This window comes from Clavelina lepadiformis, chromosome 3 (assembly GCF_947623445.1).
Source record: "Clavelina lepadiformis chromosome 3, kaClaLepa1.1, whole genome shotgun sequence".
NCBI classification, from domain to species: Eukaryota; Metazoa; Chordata; class Ascidiacea; order Aplousobranchia; family Clavelinidae; genus Clavelina; species Clavelina lepadiformis.
In genome coordinates this window covers 5434378-5453610 of record NC_135242.1, presented here as the reverse complement: position 1 = coordinate 5453610, position 19233 = coordinate 5434378, and the positions used below count along the sequence as shown (strand labels likewise).

At 39.2% G+C, this 19233-nt stretch overlaps 1 protein-coding gene across 1 annotated transcript in view; it reads left to right on the top strand.

Moving 5' to 3' along the window:
- The window catches only part of LOC143450733 (intermembrane lipid transfer protein VPS13D-like), a 31951-nt gene that overhangs the window by 3072 nt on the left and 9646 nt on the right, over positions 1-19233 (top strand). The window contains exons 9-54 of the mRNA XM_076951395.1: positions 96-239; positions 424-497; positions 566-726; positions 842-1058; positions 1702-1912; positions 2291-2483; positions 2634-2770; positions 2976-3111; positions 3256-3551; positions 3760-3954; positions 4109-4306; positions 4544-4662; positions 4737-4891; positions 5204-6343; positions 6773-6909; positions 7028-7127; positions 7283-7481; positions 7583-7759; positions 7898-8083; positions 8430-8743; positions 8860-8945; positions 9104-9220; positions 9349-9727; positions 9912-10186; positions 10459-10729; positions 10885-11153; positions 11311-11464; positions 11588-11718; positions 11785-11900; positions 12025-12118; positions 12293-12490; positions 12584-12702; positions 12812-13042; positions 14775-14976; positions 15221-15430; positions 15613-15755; positions 15869-15984; positions 16143-16360; positions 16672-16922; positions 17068-17190; positions 17410-17627; positions 17888-18012; positions 18092-18204; positions 18316-18474; positions 18637-18793; positions 18984-19036. Coding sequence (XP_076807510.1) covers positions 96-239; positions 424-497; positions 566-726; positions 842-1058; positions 1702-1912; positions 2291-2483; positions 2634-2770; positions 2976-3111; positions 3256-3551; positions 3760-3954; positions 4109-4306; positions 4544-4662; positions 4737-4891; positions 5204-6343; positions 6773-6909; positions 7028-7127; positions 7283-7481; positions 7583-7759; positions 7898-8083; positions 8430-8743; positions 8860-8945; positions 9104-9220; positions 9349-9727; positions 9912-10186; positions 10459-10729; positions 10885-11153; positions 11311-11464; positions 11588-11718; positions 11785-11900; positions 12025-12118; positions 12293-12490; positions 12584-12702; positions 12812-13042; positions 14775-14976; positions 15221-15430; positions 15613-15755; positions 15869-15984; positions 16143-16360; positions 16672-16922; positions 17068-17190; positions 17410-17627; positions 17888-18012; positions 18092-18204; positions 18316-18474; positions 18637-18793; positions 18984-19036 — 9017 coding nt within the window. The remainder of the gene's footprint in view (positions 1-95; positions 240-423; positions 498-565; positions 727-841; positions 1059-1701; positions 1913-2290; positions 2484-2633; positions 2771-2975; positions 3112-3255; positions 3552-3759; positions 3955-4108; positions 4307-4543; positions 4663-4736; positions 4892-5203; positions 6344-6772; positions 6910-7027; positions 7128-7282; positions 7482-7582; positions 7760-7897; positions 8084-8429; positions 8744-8859; positions 8946-9103; positions 9221-9348; positions 9728-9911; positions 10187-10458; positions 10730-10884; positions 11154-11310; positions 11465-11587; positions 11719-11784; positions 11901-12024; positions 12119-12292; positions 12491-12583; positions 12703-12811; positions 13043-14774; positions 14977-15220; positions 15431-15612; positions 15756-15868; positions 15985-16142; positions 16361-16671; positions 16923-17067; positions 17191-17409; positions 17628-17887; positions 18013-18091; positions 18205-18315; positions 18475-18636; positions 18794-18983; positions 19037-19233) is intronic.

Below are 19233 nucleotides of genomic sequence, written 5' to 3'. Positions count from 1 at the left end.
AATATTTTTCTATTTTTTTGAGAATTAATTTGACCTCATGATAACAATTTAAGCTGTGATGTATTTATTTATTTACTGATTGATATGCGATTCAGACAAATATCGTACCATCCATCCTACAAGAACTTGAAAGTGAATACACCTTTGATGAACTGCGTATTTTGCGTGAACTGGTTTATCAAGAAATTGATGAAGAAACTCGCAGAAGACAAGAAGCAGAAAAATTGAAATTATCAAAAGTAAATCAATTTTTGTCTCTTTTATTTTGCGCATAATTTCTATTTATTACAAAGACTGACGTATTCATTAAACCATCCAAGTCATGTATGACACACCTGCATATATATATAATGCATGTACAATGCATTGTAGCGACTGCACATATTAGACAAGTATAATTTCATTTGTTCCTCTATTATGTAGAGATCGAGCAAGCAAGGTGCAAATGGGAAGTCAGAGCAAGCTAAGAAGGGCTGGGGCTGGGGTGGATGGCTTGGGTATGTGCCTAATATATGTCCCAAAGTAGGGATTGTACTTGGGTAAGTTTCAATGATTGTTTGTTCAGGTGGAGATCAAAGCAGCCGGAAAGGTCTTCACCAGATGCCACATCCTCTGGTGAGTCCTCTGCTGCAGCCACCGATGAAGAAGCAGATGAAAACACGGATGAAGAATTTTCTTCCACTAATGACCTTTCAACCCTGCATGAGAGCGTTTACAAGAATTTAAGTGAGTGTGGCTTGTTTGCGGTTTATTTTCCTGGTAACATTGATAAAGCTTGTGACTTTGCAACATTTTATGATTCTGTCTGATACATTTTTTGTGACTACATTCATTTTATCAGATGAGGACGAGTTCATCGAGATGTTTGGGGATGAATTTTTGGATGAAGATACGACCGATACATTTCTGAGAAGGGACACTGTTTTACTTAAACTCAATTTCATTTTAAAAAGTGGCACACTTAAGTTGACAAACAACTATGTGGCTCAAACATCCCAGACTGGCCTAGTATCGTTAGAGTTCAACGCTGTCAATCTCGCCAGTGAATGGAGGCCTAGGTTTAAATTTGGTGTATTTGAATGCTTTACAATGAAATTTAACTTGATAAATGTCTTATTCTAGATTAGTTGCTTTAAGGCAGGGGTTCCCAACCGGTGGTACACGTACCACTAGTGGTGTGCGGGAGCTTTTCAGGTGGTACGCGAGCAGCTCTCCGTTGCATGCGAATTACAGTATAGTAGTATGACATTTTAATTTTGAGTTGCTAAAATATGCGAACAACACTTTTATTTCTTTCCGTACTAAATTCTCTGCCACCAGTAAGCTACTTTTGTCGATCTTGCTCCCTGCTGTCATTGTTATTAATACAATGCTGCTGTGCGAATATTGGATCAAATTAGTTGTTTTGAAAATAGTGGTACGTGTTGACAATCTGTGGTACGAGAACATAAAAAGGTTGGGAACCTCTGCTTTAAGGGCTTAAATGTAATTGTGTTGTGTCTGTAACTGTGTCTGTTGTGTAGAAGCATCTGCTGTAGGCTATCTCTAATTTTTACTAATTATTTTCTAATGATTGATAGTTACAAGTATCGTCATTGCTAACTGATAACTTGAATGGAATATTGTTTTTTTTTTTTCAACTCAATTTTGGTACACTTAAAAACTTTGAGAAAGTTGGAGTAATATATTCTAACTGCACAGGTCCGGTACACACGAAATCAAGATCGATCTCGGCGGCATTGTACTGAAAGATCTTGATCAAAGAAATAAGCATTATTGCGACATTGTTAAACCATGTCCTCCATCGAGGAGGAGGCCAACATCACCACTCAATGTTACTCCTCCAGGAACTGGATTGAGATTGCTTGGCACAGAGAAGCTTAACAACTTACTTGCTGGTGGTCAGTCAAAGGTATCATGGGAAGTTACTGTACCTGATACTTAATGTAGAATTTGTACCTGTGTGTATTACATTTCAATATGGACACATATTGTTATGTTCTATAACTATTATTGATATTCAAGCTAGATAAGCATAGAAGTACAGAAACATAGAAGTGTAACAGGTGTTTTCTGCATTTGTGGATGGTTTCTTGAATCCAATGCAAAGATTTTCAAATTTGTTTGCCTAAAACAGGCGTTAACCTTCGTCATTGATAAAACTATGTGGCAAGAATAACACTTCAATTTTTCAAGAAAATCTTCAAATACTTTCATATTTTGTGAAAAAAATTCTTAATAAAAATCTCAATCAGCTACATAAACCTTCATGTGTCAATTCTGATTCAAGGTGGATAGTTCGTCGTTTGAACAAGAGGAAACTGAATCACCGGTATTCAGTGTTACCTACAAAAAACTGCCTCAAACTACCTCCGGTCAGTTTTCTGACTCTCTTAAAATTGTGACCGCCCCATTGTCATTGACGTTTCTTCCTGGGATTCTGGATCGACTTAAATTGTTTTTCAAGACACCAAAATTAACCAGTATGAACCCATTTTGGATATGTTTTAAACATATTTCTACCTTTTTTTATAAAATAGGTACTATTAGCTTGTAAAGTATCACAAATTTTATACACTGTAATATTATTACGATCAAGAAAATTAAAGATGCCAAAAATTCTGCCTTTATAGATGAAATGTCAAGTGGTGTGGACAGCGAGATGCTTACAAAAGCTGCCAAGGAACGTTATGAAGTCTGGATGAAGCGCACTCAAGCTGATGTTAAAAATCGAGTCCGGAAAATGATGGAAGGAAAAGAAGTGGTAGAGGTAATTCGCTCGCACTTGAATGATATGTTGTGATTTTTTGGTCTTGAGTTAGTGAGCATTCTACTGAAGCAATTTTTGTAGTTGCTTATTCAACCTTAAATATATGGGGTAACTTGGTTTATGATTAAAAAGGGTAGCAATTGTCTGAGCAATTTATGAATAGTACAAACTAAAATTAAAAAAAATTAAAAAATAATAATCGCAGGTGAACAGAAAGCGCTGGGCAGTCTCACTGGATATCTTTGCTCCTGAGATTACAATCCCCGAGGATTGGTCAGATCCAAACTGCAAAGTTGTGGTATTTAACCTTGGACACATGACTTTTGAAAATCACAGGAAAGGTAATTTGTGGTTGTATGATGATAATTATAGATAACACTTGGAATGTGTTTAAGGTAACCGCAACATAGTTTCTTCACACGAGCAAGTACTAACTGTAATAGCAGTTCACATATTTATTTTTAACAAGAATATTTTTTCTTTAGGTGAATTGCCATTTGGGAGGCTTGACGACGTGTCAAATAGAATGCAAGCATTTTCTGAAGACTATGACAGTGATGATGATGATGATGAATTTGTCACTCCGGCCGGTACTCCTCCCAATGAGTCTAATCTTGCCGAGAAAAGTGATTATTTGCAAGAAGAGAAAGTGGGATCAACTGATGTGGATGGTAAACTTTTGGATGACAAGAATGACACGTTTGACCAGAATATGCTCAGCGAGAGAATGTTGAGGGAGAAAATGTACGAGAGCTATCATTTGCACTTCGCTGATTTGCAGGTACTTCTTACCACATTATTTGTTTTAAACTTATTTAGCATTTTATGCTTTTTAATTTTAGTAACATGTGGTAAAAAGCAAGCAATTTGTCAATTGCATCACAAAATTAAGTTATTGCATTAAGTTTGATGAACAGCTCACTTACAAACATTTTGATCAATTTTCAAGCAATGTAAGAAATTATCAAAAACTCACTATTATGTCGTAGGTGCAAGTAACCTCTAACAAGAGGAGATGGGAGACACCCAGACCTATAGGCAAGAGTCCGCTGGACCTTGTGGAACGGTTCAGTGTGGATCTACTTACTGAGAAGCGTGTCGTTTCAACCACAGATCCTCGATTCCCTGCTGTCATGCTCTCAGGCAATCTTCCTCATTTAATGTTGCATTTTAGTCATGAGAAGGTAGATACCGCTCTTTGTGGCAATTGAACTTATTTATGACTTGTGTTATGCTGTTGTCCTGTTAAAGATCTATTTTCTGCTTTTTCTTTGATGTAACGAAGCAGGGAGTTTCTCTTTGCTGCATGCCATGAAGAATATTCATGTCTATTTGCAGGTGCACACATTCATGAAATGCATGGAAGTGTTGAAACGAGAAGACCTGGAAAAACCTTCATCATCTTCCCCAGCCAATATTCTAGGTGTCCCAAAAAAATCCGTCATGAAAAAGTCTCAAAATGCTGGTTCTAGTGAAAATGAAAGTTTGGTTAAAGCTCTCTCCAAACAACTAACTTGTGACTTTCTCATTAATGAAGTAAGTAAGGATGACACTGGTTCAGAAAAGTTTATCATTTTCTGTTAAACTTCTATCAATAACATCAAATTCTTTGTTGGTGATGTCTTAGTACAACAACTCAAGAGTTATTGTATTTTTAACATCACCTGGTTTCCTTATGTTTTGTGTTGTTCACTAAGATTAATGTAATACTTGTAAAGCAGCAGTTATTGGTGTCAGACGACTTCTGTTAAAAGCGGAAAATCTTTTCTTCAGATCTCAGTGTTCCTGGAAGATGCAGACAAGGGGGTTTTGTCTGTGCTTGAGGTGAGACGGATACAAACAAGATTTACACAGCGACCTTTTGACACAACAGCTTATCTGTCCATATACAGGTGAGCATCTTGCTTGTATGTTTCACTGCAAAAAGTTGCTCAGGTTTCTAACAAATGGTGTTGATTATTTTCAGCCTTCTCTTGGTTGATTTGATGCAGCAGCTTGGTTCAGACTACGAGTTGTTGCTCGCTTCTCATCGGAATGTCTCGATGGACGTTGGAAGCGGGAACATGCTTGATTCAGGAAGTGCGTCGCCCCAGATGTCTTCTCAAACTAAAACACACACTGGTGAGACTTAGTTAAACATACAAGATCTAAATAATAGGACTTGGAAAGTTAACTGTTTTATAGCAACAATACCAAATTGGAATTAATTTACCATTTCATGTGACAGCCATATTCTTTACCTACCTGGATGCATCCAATATTCTTCTTCCAATTCAGTAAATCCTACAAAGTTTTTTTGCACCTGTGATCCAGTTTCAATATCTGAACATTTCCAAAATTGTTTGAAGCTTTGAGACAAAGGCCAAAACTAGCATCTTACTTAATAATATCATAGGGATGTTTAGCAAAGTTAAGTTTACTTTTTTCAAACAGGTTCGTCGCTCACTGCACCTGTAAAGCGTTGTACATCTGAGCCGACAATTACTAGGTCTCACAACTTAAAATCATCTGCCACCAGTACAGTGCTGCACACTGTCGCCGAAAACCTGCGGCAGTTTGCTCACTACACTGATAGATATCTCAATTTGTCTGGGGGAATCTTTGCTGAGGACGTTTCTGAAGCCGACATTGAATCCCATTCTTCACAACTTCCTGCTTCGATGTTTGAATATATAATTACTTTGGAGTTCAAAAACTTACGTGAAGGTTCACCCGATTTAAAGGAATTGTCTGTTCAAAACAACGCCACCACGAGCCTTGATGAAGCTGGTCCTCTTAATGTCATCAACGCAAACTTTAACAACCTTGATGTTGTATTCAATGCTAACACTTGGGTCACCATTTTGAACTTTGTTCACAAGCTCAAGCCGCCCACGGGTCCGAAACTTTCGCCACGAAATTCGAGAAATTTTGAGCCAAATAAAACGTTGGATGATTATCAGCTGAAGACTACTTTTGCTACTACTCAACTTCCAAGCAAAGAAGATGGCCATGATGCAACGAAAACAAGACTTAGCTTTAACTTTAAGCAATTAAATGTCTTACTACTCAGGCATGTTTATGGCCTGGACTCCACCATAGGTCGTAAATTGGCAACAGTCACAATGCAAGGGACAAAAATTGGCGCAGAACTTGGAAAAGTTTCAGAGAAAGGTGAAAACTCGGGTGACTTGGACATTCACATGAACGTAACTGGTTCTGTAGCAAGTTTGCAAATGCAGGACTTAACACCAGGATCAACTGGTTCAAATACCCCCCAAGCCCTTTCCGTTCTAAGTATTGGTAAACATGAACTTGTTCCTGGATTTGCAATGGAAGTAAATGAGGAAACGGATGCTGATGCCATCAGAGTGGATGGAGAATCCGACGCATTTTCTTTAGATTTTCAGCGAGGTGCTGTCAGTGTGACTCCACCATTTGATGACCAGACTCGACTTGCATCAAAATCTGAATCTTGCCTCCCAGATAAACCATCCATTGATGATGGAGTATGGGCTGGAACCAGTTTATCAGATTCTATGATGTTTAATATGGAAGCAGAAGACCAAAAAGACAACTTAAATTTTGTGAAAGGTAAAATAACCATATATATATATATTAGCTGTAGTGGTAATATCCCACAATGTGCAGTAAACCTTACTCACATTGATCACTTAATTTGACATATTGGGTAAGTTAAAGCACTGGAACCAGTAAAGGCAAATTGCCTATTAAAATATATGTACTGTAAGCAGCAAATAACTCAAAACTTTTTGACTCGCTTCAATCGCTTGTGTTTCCTAGGAGATAGCTAGCGCTTGTTAAATCGAATTTGCTCAAAACTCATCCATTGTAAATTGGTTGGTTATTGGGCTGGTATAGGATATAGAAACGACAAACATTACTTTTGATTTTTGTTGTATGTTTTATCGTAAAACTTTGATGTGGACTCCGGCTGATCAATATGAAATTATAAAAAAGGCATCTCCTTCAATTACTCAGTTGAGATATTGCTGTTATTAGGCACCGAGTCGCGGCTGAATGTTAAGCTAGCTTCAGCTTGTTATATTCACTCTCCACGCATGATCGCTGAGTTACTTGCCCTGTCCGATGAAACTGGTGATATTATCAGAGCACAGATGACAACTGCCACAAGACAGGTACCTATGTGAATTGTACCAGATCACCGAATGTCCTTTTGCAGAATGTTTTTAAGGCAATGATTAAGGATTTATTTTTCTTCGAGTGTCATCTTGTCCATAACCTTAATTTTTACAGGCTTATAAAGACATGGCTCGCAGTATCATGGACAAGGTGTCAGATTATGGCATGGCTGTGTTAGGCAAGAGCATGATAATGGAGGAATCCTTGCTAGATGGTAAGATTTTTACTACGCCCTAACTTTAACAATGTTTTACTGATTTTGCTTTTTTGTGGACAATAACTTAAATGCAGAATTAATTTGTATGCTCTTAAATGAAAATATTTTGGAAATAATGCTTATTTTGGTCATGTTTTTATGGTTATTTTCAGAACTTGATTCCACTCCTGACATAACTTCTCAACCAACTATTGTAAAATCACAGAAATCTGTCACTAACAAGGCAAGATTTTGTTTTCTTCTCCAAATGCAAACACCAATAGTTGCTCTGCCAAAAGTTCCTGGCAGTTTTGAGTTACTCGTTGCCAACTTGGGACAAATCACCATCCAAAATGATCACGATATTTCCAGGTAGAGCAGCATTTAACTTTGATCAACATGTTATTACTGTTATTCAGTTCAGTCCATTTAAGGTAAACAATGACTTGATAAACTAATTTATATATTTTCAGTGGATTAGATCCGCTAGATAAATTGAAAATCAAAGTGGTGAACATGAATTTGCGAAGCCATCGTCAAAGGGAAGAGGAGTTGGCTGCAAAGAAATCTGAAAAAGGAAATTGTAAAGACAAGATTTCGAATGATCAAGTGACGAGTGGCCCCAGCATTATGGAACTGAAAAGGGACAGGTAAATGTCGGTCAAACCAATAATGTGGGTTTCAATTATATGCAGCTCAGTATCTGTTATCATGTTTTCATATTTTCAGAAGTTTTTCTATGTAACTGACATGTCATTGCAGTTGTTCAATTGCAATTTGTTTGACAGTTTAAGGTTTGTGAATCTGACAAGCAATGAAGAGCAGCTAAGTAACTGTCAACAACTGCCTTCAGATGTCCAGATCGTGCACAAAACTTCCTTAGAACTCTCAATCATCCGTAAGCCATACATCCCCAATCCAAAATCTTCATTGGATACTCGAAAATGCTGTGAAAAATCTTCTGTTCAGTGGTGGTGAGTGGTCTTTGTTGTTTTATGGTGTAGTGATTGTTGTGTTCTGTTAACTTTAACATAATGGAGAAATTTCCACCGAGACCATGATGTAAAACATAAATTTATTTACTGAGAATGGAAGAAGATTTGAATATATTTGCTGATAAGTTCTATATTACTTTTTCTCAATGAATTAATTTCTCTATTAAGTTTCAATTGTTTTAGATGGTTCTTACTATTATAGGATGGTATTCAATGACATTGTAATGTTATATTGTAAGTCAATTTAATGTGTCGTTTAATTATTAAATACTGATATGAAAATAGTTTGATTCATCGGCCAAGCTAATAAATGTCTAATTTTCAGTTCTGAAAGATCTTCATGCTCATTGTTTGCATCCCACATTGGAGCAATATCTGAAATGCGAATGTGCGTTGCAGTTCATGCTGCTTCACCTCTCACCGTTACTCTTTCAAAGTCTGCCTATGAGCAAGTGCTCAAAACCATGGACAACATTTCATTCGGTGGCGATATCGATCGCATTGAAGGTTACGAAAGCTCAACCAGCATCAGTTTAAATATTGAAGGAAGAAAACCAACTCACTCCATGTCAGCCCCCGCTCTTGTTGGAACTCCACGAAGCCAAAATAGCTCTGACTCGAAAACTTCGAGATCGAGCAGTGAGCATCAACAATAATAAAAAACAATAATTTTGTGCTTTATGTAATGTATAAGAACTGCAATATTTTACAGTGTCAGTCAATTAGTGGAAAATCCAGATTGCTTTTGTTTTCAGCATCATCGCATCAGTCCACACCTCGTCCTGGGATGGAACACGCTATCTTTGAGATACCAGGACTAGAAAGCATGGTGCCCAGCCACGTAAGTCATTAGCTTTGATCTCACTTTCATTGCAATTGCCAGCTTGCAATAATAACTTGTGCCAATGCAATAACAAATCCAATAACTGTTATGTTGCTGTACTGATCGTCCTCAAAGGTATGTGTTAAAACTTTGCATATATTTATTTTATTAATTAGGCCTGGTCACAGAGTACACAGAACTTACCTCAAAGGAAATACACTCCTATAAGTGCCAAATTTACTGTTCCCTGCCTCATATTCCAGCTCAGTGGAGATCTAAGTGAGGGAGAGCAGGTAATTCTATAGACCGCTAAAAGCTTTTGCAAGTTTATCTGCACTAATGATATTTCTAATAACGTTTCTGTAAAATGATTTTAATGTGCAACTTTCCTGAAACTTTCACTTTTGTTTTTGACTGAAAGGGAATCGTAAAAGTTACATTGCAACGATTCAATGGTGCTTATGAGAAAGAGAACAGATTTGGTACATCACTTGATCTTTCGCTTGGATCTCTTGACATTGAAGATCTGCTACAGGAGGAAACATCTCCTATCAGACACATAGTAGTGTCAGCATCTCCCGAGGAAGACGCTGACAAGAAACGAAAACCTCCCTCCAAAACTGACTTCCTGTCGACCTCCTGTCCATCGTTTCTTACATCTCCTCATCTTACGGAAGAGTCAATGTCGATTTCACTTCCCACAGTTCAGAAAACTTTGTCCAATCCCAGTGCCAGCCTGTCCACGAATCGAAGAACAGTCGGTGTATTTCGTCCTTATGAGTCGTTCAACTTATCAGCAGGTTAGCATCATGTCCTCTAAAAGTAAATAGTATTGTTTGTACGAATAGTTTTGTTGGTTTTGGAGAGACAATGTATGGAACAGTGAGATGTATGCAGTACTTCTGACAAGTGTGGCTCACAAATGACATTTGCAGATCATATTATCTGTCCGTGAATTAATGGGTTTCACTAATTTTCGCCTAGGTGCTTTTGGGTCTATTTCAAAAACGAGAAGAAGAAAATATCACCGGATATCTGCAAGCAGCAGTAAGGAGGAATCTGATATATTTCCTCTTAAAGATCCTCCGACACCTCCGAGCTCTCCTACCAATGAAGAAGCTGTGCAGAAAGAAGATGCAGACAACACGCTTGTCCGCATCTGTGCATTCTTGGTAGATGGGAAGAGCGATGCTTACAGAAACGTTTACGACAGAGTCAATCGAAGAGTAGACATTGATTTCAACTCGCTGGACTGCAAGGTTGATTGCTGGCTGTAATTTTTACAGTTTTATTTTATTTTATTTAATAAAGGTTTTTTAATTTAGAAATTCAATGGTTAAACTCATGAATAATTTCAAAATTTTATATGTTTTAGCATTAACTTTTTATTTATATATGAGATACATGATGCCATATTTATTTTTTGCCTTGTCGTACACCACTGCTATGTAGCTCTAAAGTTTCCATCTTTCATTGCACCTTTATTGAACAAGATCTTATTCACTTTATTTCAACCACTTCCTACCTTCAGGTCAATCCACAAACGTGGGTTGTTTTGCTCGACTTCTTTGGCATCGGCACATCGCCTAAGAAGACATACCGGCTTGATGCAGAAACCGAAGAAACATTTTCCTGGGACAAGCGAATGGACGTTCGGTCATTTTACGAGAATCAGCCGGATGATTTTGTCAATTCGGAAATAGCATTCACGGTCCGCTCGTTTAGCTTGACGTTTAACAAACCCGAGTACCAGCTGATGAAAGCAAGTGTGGAAGGGTTGCAGTCTAACGTACAGATCAGAGGTGCTAAGAAATTACCTGAACAAATGTCGATTGCCTATATATTTCCTCTTGAATATATTGTTTACATCGATCATTATCACATCATCATAGCCCAATGTCTTTATCTCTGCGATACAGTTGAAATTTTTTAACAACGGCAAGCTGTGTCTTTGCAGACGGAACATTGCGCGTATTCGGCCAGCTTGGCAATCTATCTGTGTCCGACCTAAGTCCAAACGGTTCCCTGTATCGTGAAAGATTCATTTTCACCGGAGACAAAGCCCTCGACTTCGACATTCGGAAATATGACGAATATGACCACCACTTGTTGAGAGAATTCGACATCAGTGTCAAACTACGAATGTCTTCCATCCGCTACGTTCACACGCAGAGGTTTCAAAACGAGACAGTCGCCTACTGCCAACACTTTCAACAGCTGCAAGAGGTCAGAATTCGCTTACTTTGACCCAAACAACAAGAGTTTTACCACAAATTTGCGTTTTAAAATGATATTATTACCGTACATCATCAATTACCACGTTTATACGATGAAAATCAAGTAAAACATGACGTCACAACAATGTAATACTTTCTGGCGCCAGGTGCTGGGTCGAATGAGGGCGGCATCAGTTGGACAAAACGTCCGCACCACATCATGCCGCCAAGCTCGCGTTTTACTCAGCATAGAGGCCGATGCTCCGATCATTCTCATTCCAGAGAGCAGCCACACTGATAGATTACTGGTCGCTAACTTAGGTGTGATATGATCTGTAATATAGGCTGTTGGTTGAACTAACGACGAAATGCTTTAACAAACAAACGACTAAACGAATTAAACCTGACGAGTATTGCTTGGTGTAATCGAATAATATACCCTAGGTCATATCACGGTTCGAAATGAATTTCTGACTGACGGAAAACCAGGCACACTGTCATACAATGAAGGCAACACAGGCATGAGGGACAACGTAGAACGGAGACGTTATGACCTCGCCAATGACGCCACCCAGGTAGTCCAACTTTCCATACTAGTGACAACGCTGAGTGATTAATCTGACTTGAAACTTCCTTTCCAGTCGCCAAGTCATTCGCCACGCGCTTGCTTGTTAGACGTGATCCACGTTGATTTGATCGACATGGATTTATTTACGGCAACCTATACCAGAAAGACCCCGGAAACGCCGACCACTGGGTAATGAAAAATTTCCTATATTCCAGTTGCAATTATGTAGTTGCATTTTATCCAGGGAATAAGCTGCAACTTTGGAATTCCGCGATCTTCGGTTAAAGATTTATGCTTAATTTCACATCCACAGTTTCAGTGAGAACACGATGTTGATTTTTCCGTCTTACACTGTGACTTGCCACACTAGACCTCTGTTAAAGGAAAAGGCCAAGCTGGAACTACAGGTGAAGTAGCTCTATTGCATGATAACGCTTAGCAAATGTCAGTTTAGACCTTAGAATGTGCCCATTGCTCGTATTAAGACTGCATTCAGGCTTAATCACAGGCCACATCGCATTTCCTTATACAAATCCTATACTGTGCTTGACAATAATGTGTGAATTGTGCTTTTGCCGCAGATGGAACGCAACTTGGAGAAGGAAATAACCCACCAGGGTGTACCAGACACAGCATTGAGTGCTCGCCTGTCGTCCGTGTATTGTTCCATAGATCACACCCAATATTGGTTGATACGGGGCGTACTCGATCACAACGCCGGGGAAGCGATACCCGATTTTCCGCAGCCGACTTCATTCTTGCAACCATCTACTCTTCAGGTCTTTATAAGTCACCACACGGCCTTGGCTGTGCATTCATTATTTGTACGTATTGACGATTTTTTTTATAACCCTATACCTTGCTGTATGTAGACCGTATTGACCGGGGCTGTTTATACGGGGCTAAGCATGGATTTTTGTCTGAGTAATGTGAGCATAGAACTGCTGGAGAATCACGCAACAGGCAATGAGCCCAGAAAGTCACTCGGACGGTGAGCTGCTTCGCATGTTCTTATTATTTTTTCCTATTTCTCGTGTTCTCCACTTATGCACAAGCACAGGAAAGTCTTATTTAATACTAATATTTGACAATTAAAAAAGGTTGGATTTTGTCAAGTCCCTTCTGAGTTACCGAGCACACTCCAATAACATGAAGACAACTAACTTGTCTTGTGAAGCGTTCCGTGCTGACGACACACGGTTTGAAGCTGGCTTCCCAGCAGAAAATGGCAAAATTCCCAGTGTATTCACCACCGTTCTTGGTGTAATAGAGGAAAATAATCGCTCGATGTCTTCCAAATCTTCTAGACTTCAGTTCGAGATCTTTCAAAGGTTACTGTCTGAATGCCATAAAAATTTTATAAAAGCAATATTAATGAAATGCTTTAACACTAGAACGGCCGGAAAACAAGTTTACCTCTAACGGCCGATGGTGTCGAAAACGACACCATCCTTAAAAATGTACTTTTTGATTTAATTTAGCGAAAAACTCAAAACTAAATACTTCCGTAATGAATTTAGGATGTATTTTGCTTGTTCAGTAGAAACAAAAACTAACATATCTACCGCAATTCGACCTTTGATGACGTTGCACACATTTGTAAGAAACGAAAAAAAAACAATATTTATCAGTTGAAACATAAACAATCATTATTCTGATGGTAGGTATCTTAACAAAACGCTAACTATTGCAGAAAAAGCTCATATGTTTCCCACACACAATGTGATAAGTCTTTAGAGTTTACAGCAGGACCCATGTTGATCTATTTACGTCGTGCAGTTTTTGCATTGTGTAAGTTTCCAGTCGCCGTTACCACACAATCCGCAAGTTGGCCTGTTGCAGTGACTTAAACTGTAATTATATAATTTTACGACTTTCTTCCGCACATTTCCTTCGCTTTCCAGATGTTCTTCTCTGCGCTGGGTTCACTTCTCTTTGGACCACCTGCTTCCGCTTCACCGCGTAAGCATCCGTCAACCCCTCCGTAAGCTGGAGTATGAAGCTTCGTCGGCCGATTTTGCTACCGAAACATTTTCTGTGCAGAATCCAGGAATTTAGCTCTACTATGTACAGTAGTTTTGTCCTAACAGCCAAAGGTCATCGTCTACTTGATGCATGAGTTGTGTATTTTCTCGCCGTTTGGTCGAAAACGTCCACGCCTACCTTGTTTTGTTTTGGCCTACACTACAGTTTATAGCCTAGCTCTGCTAATAGCGTATGGCATACAATCCATACGTTGCACAAAAACTGTCGTGTGAATTTTACAGTTCGCCTTCGCTGCAAAGCAAAGCGAGTTTGTATTGTGCAAATGTACATGGACAAAGTACGTTTAGGATATCATAAACTCTCCGTAAAAGCTGTATCTAAATTAGATAAACAATCACTTGAAAAGATAAAACTGGGCTAATCTCAAGTATATGTTAGTTGCAAGTGCAATCGTGCGAAGTAAAAAAATGTTGTAGTTTACTGGACCTCTAAAACCATCTTGGTGTCGATTTCGACACCTCGGCCGTTGAAGGTATAACAGGTTGTAAAAAATAAATCGAAAATCAAATTTCGGTAAATATTACTTATACATACTCTTTCAAGAAAGTTAGGAAGCTACTGAAAATTTTATATCGTTGCAACTGCTTTTACTAAAAAAAAATATACATCAAAATTCAAAAAGTGTCGATTTCGACACCTCGGCCGTTCTAGTGTTAAGCTATTGTTTCATGTTTATGTATGTAACTTTAGAAGTACCATGTATTTTTCCGGCAAAAGTATCTATTTAAAAACAGTTTTCTTGTTTAGAAGTCAACGTAAGTACCACATAGTGGCTAGGATAACAGCCAATAACTATGGAAACTACGTGGGAATTATAATTAAAGTCGACTTCATAACTTTAACGCTTTAGCACAATATACTACACAAACCCTAAAAAATTGTCTGGAAAATTCCGACGTTAATCCAGGGTTAACTGAACAAAATTGGTTGCGATACTTGCGTAGATCTTAACTCCCTATCTCTAACAGCAGACAGTGATGGAATATAAAAGTTACTTAGCGATTTAACCCTTCGCAGGTCTGGTCCAGGCCTCATGGAATTTACAGCTTTACTAAACAACATGCGGGTCTACGTCATAATCGACTGGTTGCTAGCTATGAACAAATACATCATACAGAACCCTGACCAGAACAGGTGCGACTCGTTGAGGTCGAAAACCGCCCAACTTATGCACAAGCATCGTCAGGTTGACTCTGGAAATCAACGAAACGTGGATAGTGTACGTAGTAGAAAAAAGATGACGTAACCTGCTGTTTACTTTATGATTTGCTTTTTTTTTTTGGTTGCTATAAAGCATAAATGCACACCCTAGGATTAAACATTTTGTTTATTGCTTGAGAAGGAAAACGGTGACGACACTTCGCATTTTACTTAATCTGAATAATAACGTATGCATTCTCCCATTACATTTACCTTCTTTTCCACATTGAAGAAGTTTTAAGATTCCTGCGTCTCTTTTGTAGAGCGGTCAGCTCGAACCAGAGGTACGGACGACCGATATAAAGTTGAATTTTACCAATACGGAGTTCGTCGTCGTTCAAGATTCCTCCCGATTGGATTCGGACGCAGTGATCCTGCACTCCACCGCCATATTGCGTTTCTCCCCAGACGAGGGTCAGATGCCGAAGTTATCGAGCAGGGGACCTTTGAGCTGCAGCCTGCAAAGCTTGGAAGTGAGCCATTGAAGTTTTTCTTGTGTAACCCTGACGCTTGCAATAAACGCATTCTTGAATATGCTATTATATGTATTATATAATACATATACGTAATAAACTATTCATATAGTATCTCCGCAACTCCCTCTAACTAACGGAAGTAGCTAAACATATTTTAAAACCTTTACACGCGCACGCAGGTGTTTTCGTGCCAGCTTGACAAAGAGCACGAGACCGCTCTATCGATAATTGACCCGGTCAATGTGAACTTCGAAGTTCGACCAGTTAAACAAACTGACCTTTTGGAAGACGAAATCGAATCTAATCCCGCATTGCTGGACAAGTAGAAACTTTTCACCTTTTAAATCTTTGCTTCTCAATCAGTTTTTCATTAAGAGTTGACTCCTACTTTTTGTGAGAGGAGTGGTATTAAGAGTGTGGTCTTTTTGTACTCAGGAACATTCTAGAAATCCACATGACTGACCTAAACATGCGGGTTTCATACAACGACATGATGCTCTTCCTCGATATATTCAAGTCGCTTCCATCACAGGCTGGTTTAGATACGACCGGTAAGTAAACGACTGTAACCTAAAGTTTTTGCGATTAACTCTAAAAAAACACCATCGATTTATTGAAATATCGAGCAGAGCTTATTTGATTTACATTTCGTATCACCAAAAACGCTCACATCTTGCACTTGCTGTATGTATTACCCTGATATCTTCAGAGAAGCCCCATACCTCGGAAATCAACGTCACCCAAAGCTCCTCAGCTCCATCACGGGTGAGAGCTGTATACCAGCCTACTCCGGATTCAGTCATGCGCTTAACCGAGCTGGGTTTCTCGAAAAATGACGTCGTCCACGCACTCACCGTCAACAGCGGAAGCGTCTCGGAAGCTGGATCTTGGCTCATGGAGCATTGTACTTTGGAGATTCCCGTGGAGGTGTGGGTTGGTTTGTTTCTTCCGTTGGAGAAAGTGAAATACAGTCTCTTATCTTAAGGTTTAAAGTGGTCGCTTTAAGTCGGACATTTGCCGAAGCCGAACGTGTTGTAAAGGTGGAATATTCACCTAACGCGTTACGCACCCTGTTAATGTTTTCATGAGTTAATCTTAACTTGACCCTGACTTTGGCATCTTCTCTTCACCAAACTGACTGTCTTGAACAACACAATTTGTCAGTAGGATGGTCGCTTTGTTTGCCAACGATCATCGCAACACTACACAAAAACTTGACTGAATGCTTTTTCTCACAGTTACCAGATTCCAGCTCTAAGAAGCAAGCACCCCTCAGCATATCACGAGTTAACGTCAACATGGACTTGGTTGGAATCTGTCTGATAGACGATTGTGCCCAGGACTGTGACGTACCGCTGACCGAGATAGCAGTGCGTAATCTCCGCGTGCGTCAAGCAATTGGTGACGATATCAGCAGATCGCCGCAAGATGTTTTCCTCGGACAAACGGGTTCTGCCACTTTCTCATTAAGTGGCGACTATTACAACAGGTACTGGTATTTAGTCCCATACTGCAGTCCAAACACTGCTTATTTACATTGAACTTTTCAATATGAGGGCTGTCACACCTAGCGTAGAACTTGGGCTTGGATAAACAATGTACTTTCACAAAAAATCTCTGTTTCACCATTTTAGAATGTTGTCCCTGTGGGAGCCGTTTCTAGAACCCTGGCGATGCAATATAAGCTGGAACCATGAGCTGGCCAGGAGTAGTAACACCAGCGGCAAGTGGAGCGTAAGACTAGAAGCTTCGGACAGGTACTGAATATTGGCTTCTTCTGCGTTTGGTTAACCTTTTATGAAAACTTTGCTTGTGGATAGAGGTTTTGTGACGCCGTGACACTATTACTGTTTTATAGATTTCCCAAGTTTACAGTTTTTTTGGGGAGAATGACATTTTGTGTTAGAGACTGGCTTTGTCAAGACAGATATTAAAATGACAAGCTTAATGCCGGTTTTCAATTTCCCCTCGAACAGATTCGACGTAAGCGTGACGTCAACGTTGATAGAAACAGTGAGGAAGACCTTCGCTACTTGGCATCAGGATTATACGGATTCGAGCGATCCAAAAATGTTACGGATCACTCGAAAGAGACAACCGCTTGTTCCGTATCTTCTCCGCAACCTCACAGGAACCCCGCTCTATTTCATCACACAGACAGCTGCACTTAGAGACATTAACGTGCTCACTAACGGTGTGGTTTTTGACAATCAAAAATGTCGACTTTGAAACGTTCTGAGATAAAAACGTTTGAAAGTTACAGCAAAGTACATTTATTCTATATTCTTCATCAATTCAGTATCTATATTCTGTAATCTTCGTCAACTATAATATACTTACCTGCTTTGGTTAAAATCCTAAAACAAGCATTTATAAGTTCTAACCTAGCTTAGAATAAATTAATGGTAATAAAACATTTTCCTACATCAATAAAATAATATTTTCCTGTTTCAGGAGGAACATCTTCGAATTCCAAGGAGTGGAAAGAGGTTCTTCCGGGAGAGGAATGTCCATTTAACTTCGCCACCATCCATGAGAAGCAACGTCACAAGCGGAGTGAGACCCTCACATTGCACCAGGTTAAAGCTATTAACAACACACGCTTTGATCTGAAGCTGATCGGAGTCCTGGTTATCAGCGTTGCATTGTCATTTGCAGATCAACGTTCGGGTTGACGAGTGGAAAACTTTGCAGCCCGTCACAGTGAGCAAAGTTGGAACCTACTTTAGACACGCCTTCAAGGAAATTGTGAAAAGCTCTGCAGTTTACGAGTGCGTTTTTAAATCTTCAAGTATCTATACAGCAACAACCTTTCCAACGTTAAGTTTAAGTCTATTAAGGACCTTTGTGTCATAACTAACATTATTTGTTTCTAATTTCAGGCCTTTGACGCCAATCCGAGTTGTCTTCCATGTTACGTTGGAAGGCAACGCACAAAAAGTTGTAACTGTGCGCTCGGCTCTCGCTGTGCGAAGTCGTGTGAAGATACCAGTACAGCTGCAGCTGACCGCGCAGTCCAAGGCAATAACGACTTTGCCCATGTAAGGGGATAATTAAGACTACATTTCACCTGGAAATAAACCATTTGACAATAATTACTTAACCATTAGTGGCAAGTAACAAATAGTCATAAGTAACGAGTGTGCATGTCAACTCTGCTGGCTCAGGTATTGTGTTTGTTACCATAATACTTCTATGTTAAGCCTCGAGCCTGATGAAATCCAGTACATCCCGATCTCTCTCATTCAATCTTCCTTGAAGATCCGTCCTCACCACAATATGTCCGGATCATTCGAGTACAGCTCATCTTCCATAACGTGGCAGAATGTGCCGGTTGACAAACAGGAGGAGTCGTGTTTGGTATGTCTTTTCTATTGCTGTCTTTAAATGCGGTGTGAATGATGTGTAGCAAATTTAAAAAGTTTTTGAAAGGTTGTAAATGGTAATACGATCCTGTTCGACACCATTTAATCACGTCTTTATGTGTGAATTAACGTCAAAAATTTGATCTCGCATCAACATTTTCACATCTAAATCATTTAACTCTTAGGTGGAATGTACTCCTTGCGGCAGTAGTGGTTCAACAGCCACCAAACCATTCTAGTAAGTCAGTTGAGAAGTATCATTCACTCTCATAATTCCTAGGTTTAAAATACCAATATCTTTTATTCTGGCCACATCGGAAATCTGAATTTGATGTTATTTTTTAAACAAACGAACTTTGGAGACAGAGGCTGGGTTATGCTTAGCAGTTTCCAGCTTTTGCGAACAAGTTATCAAATGCATAAAGAAAGTAACGT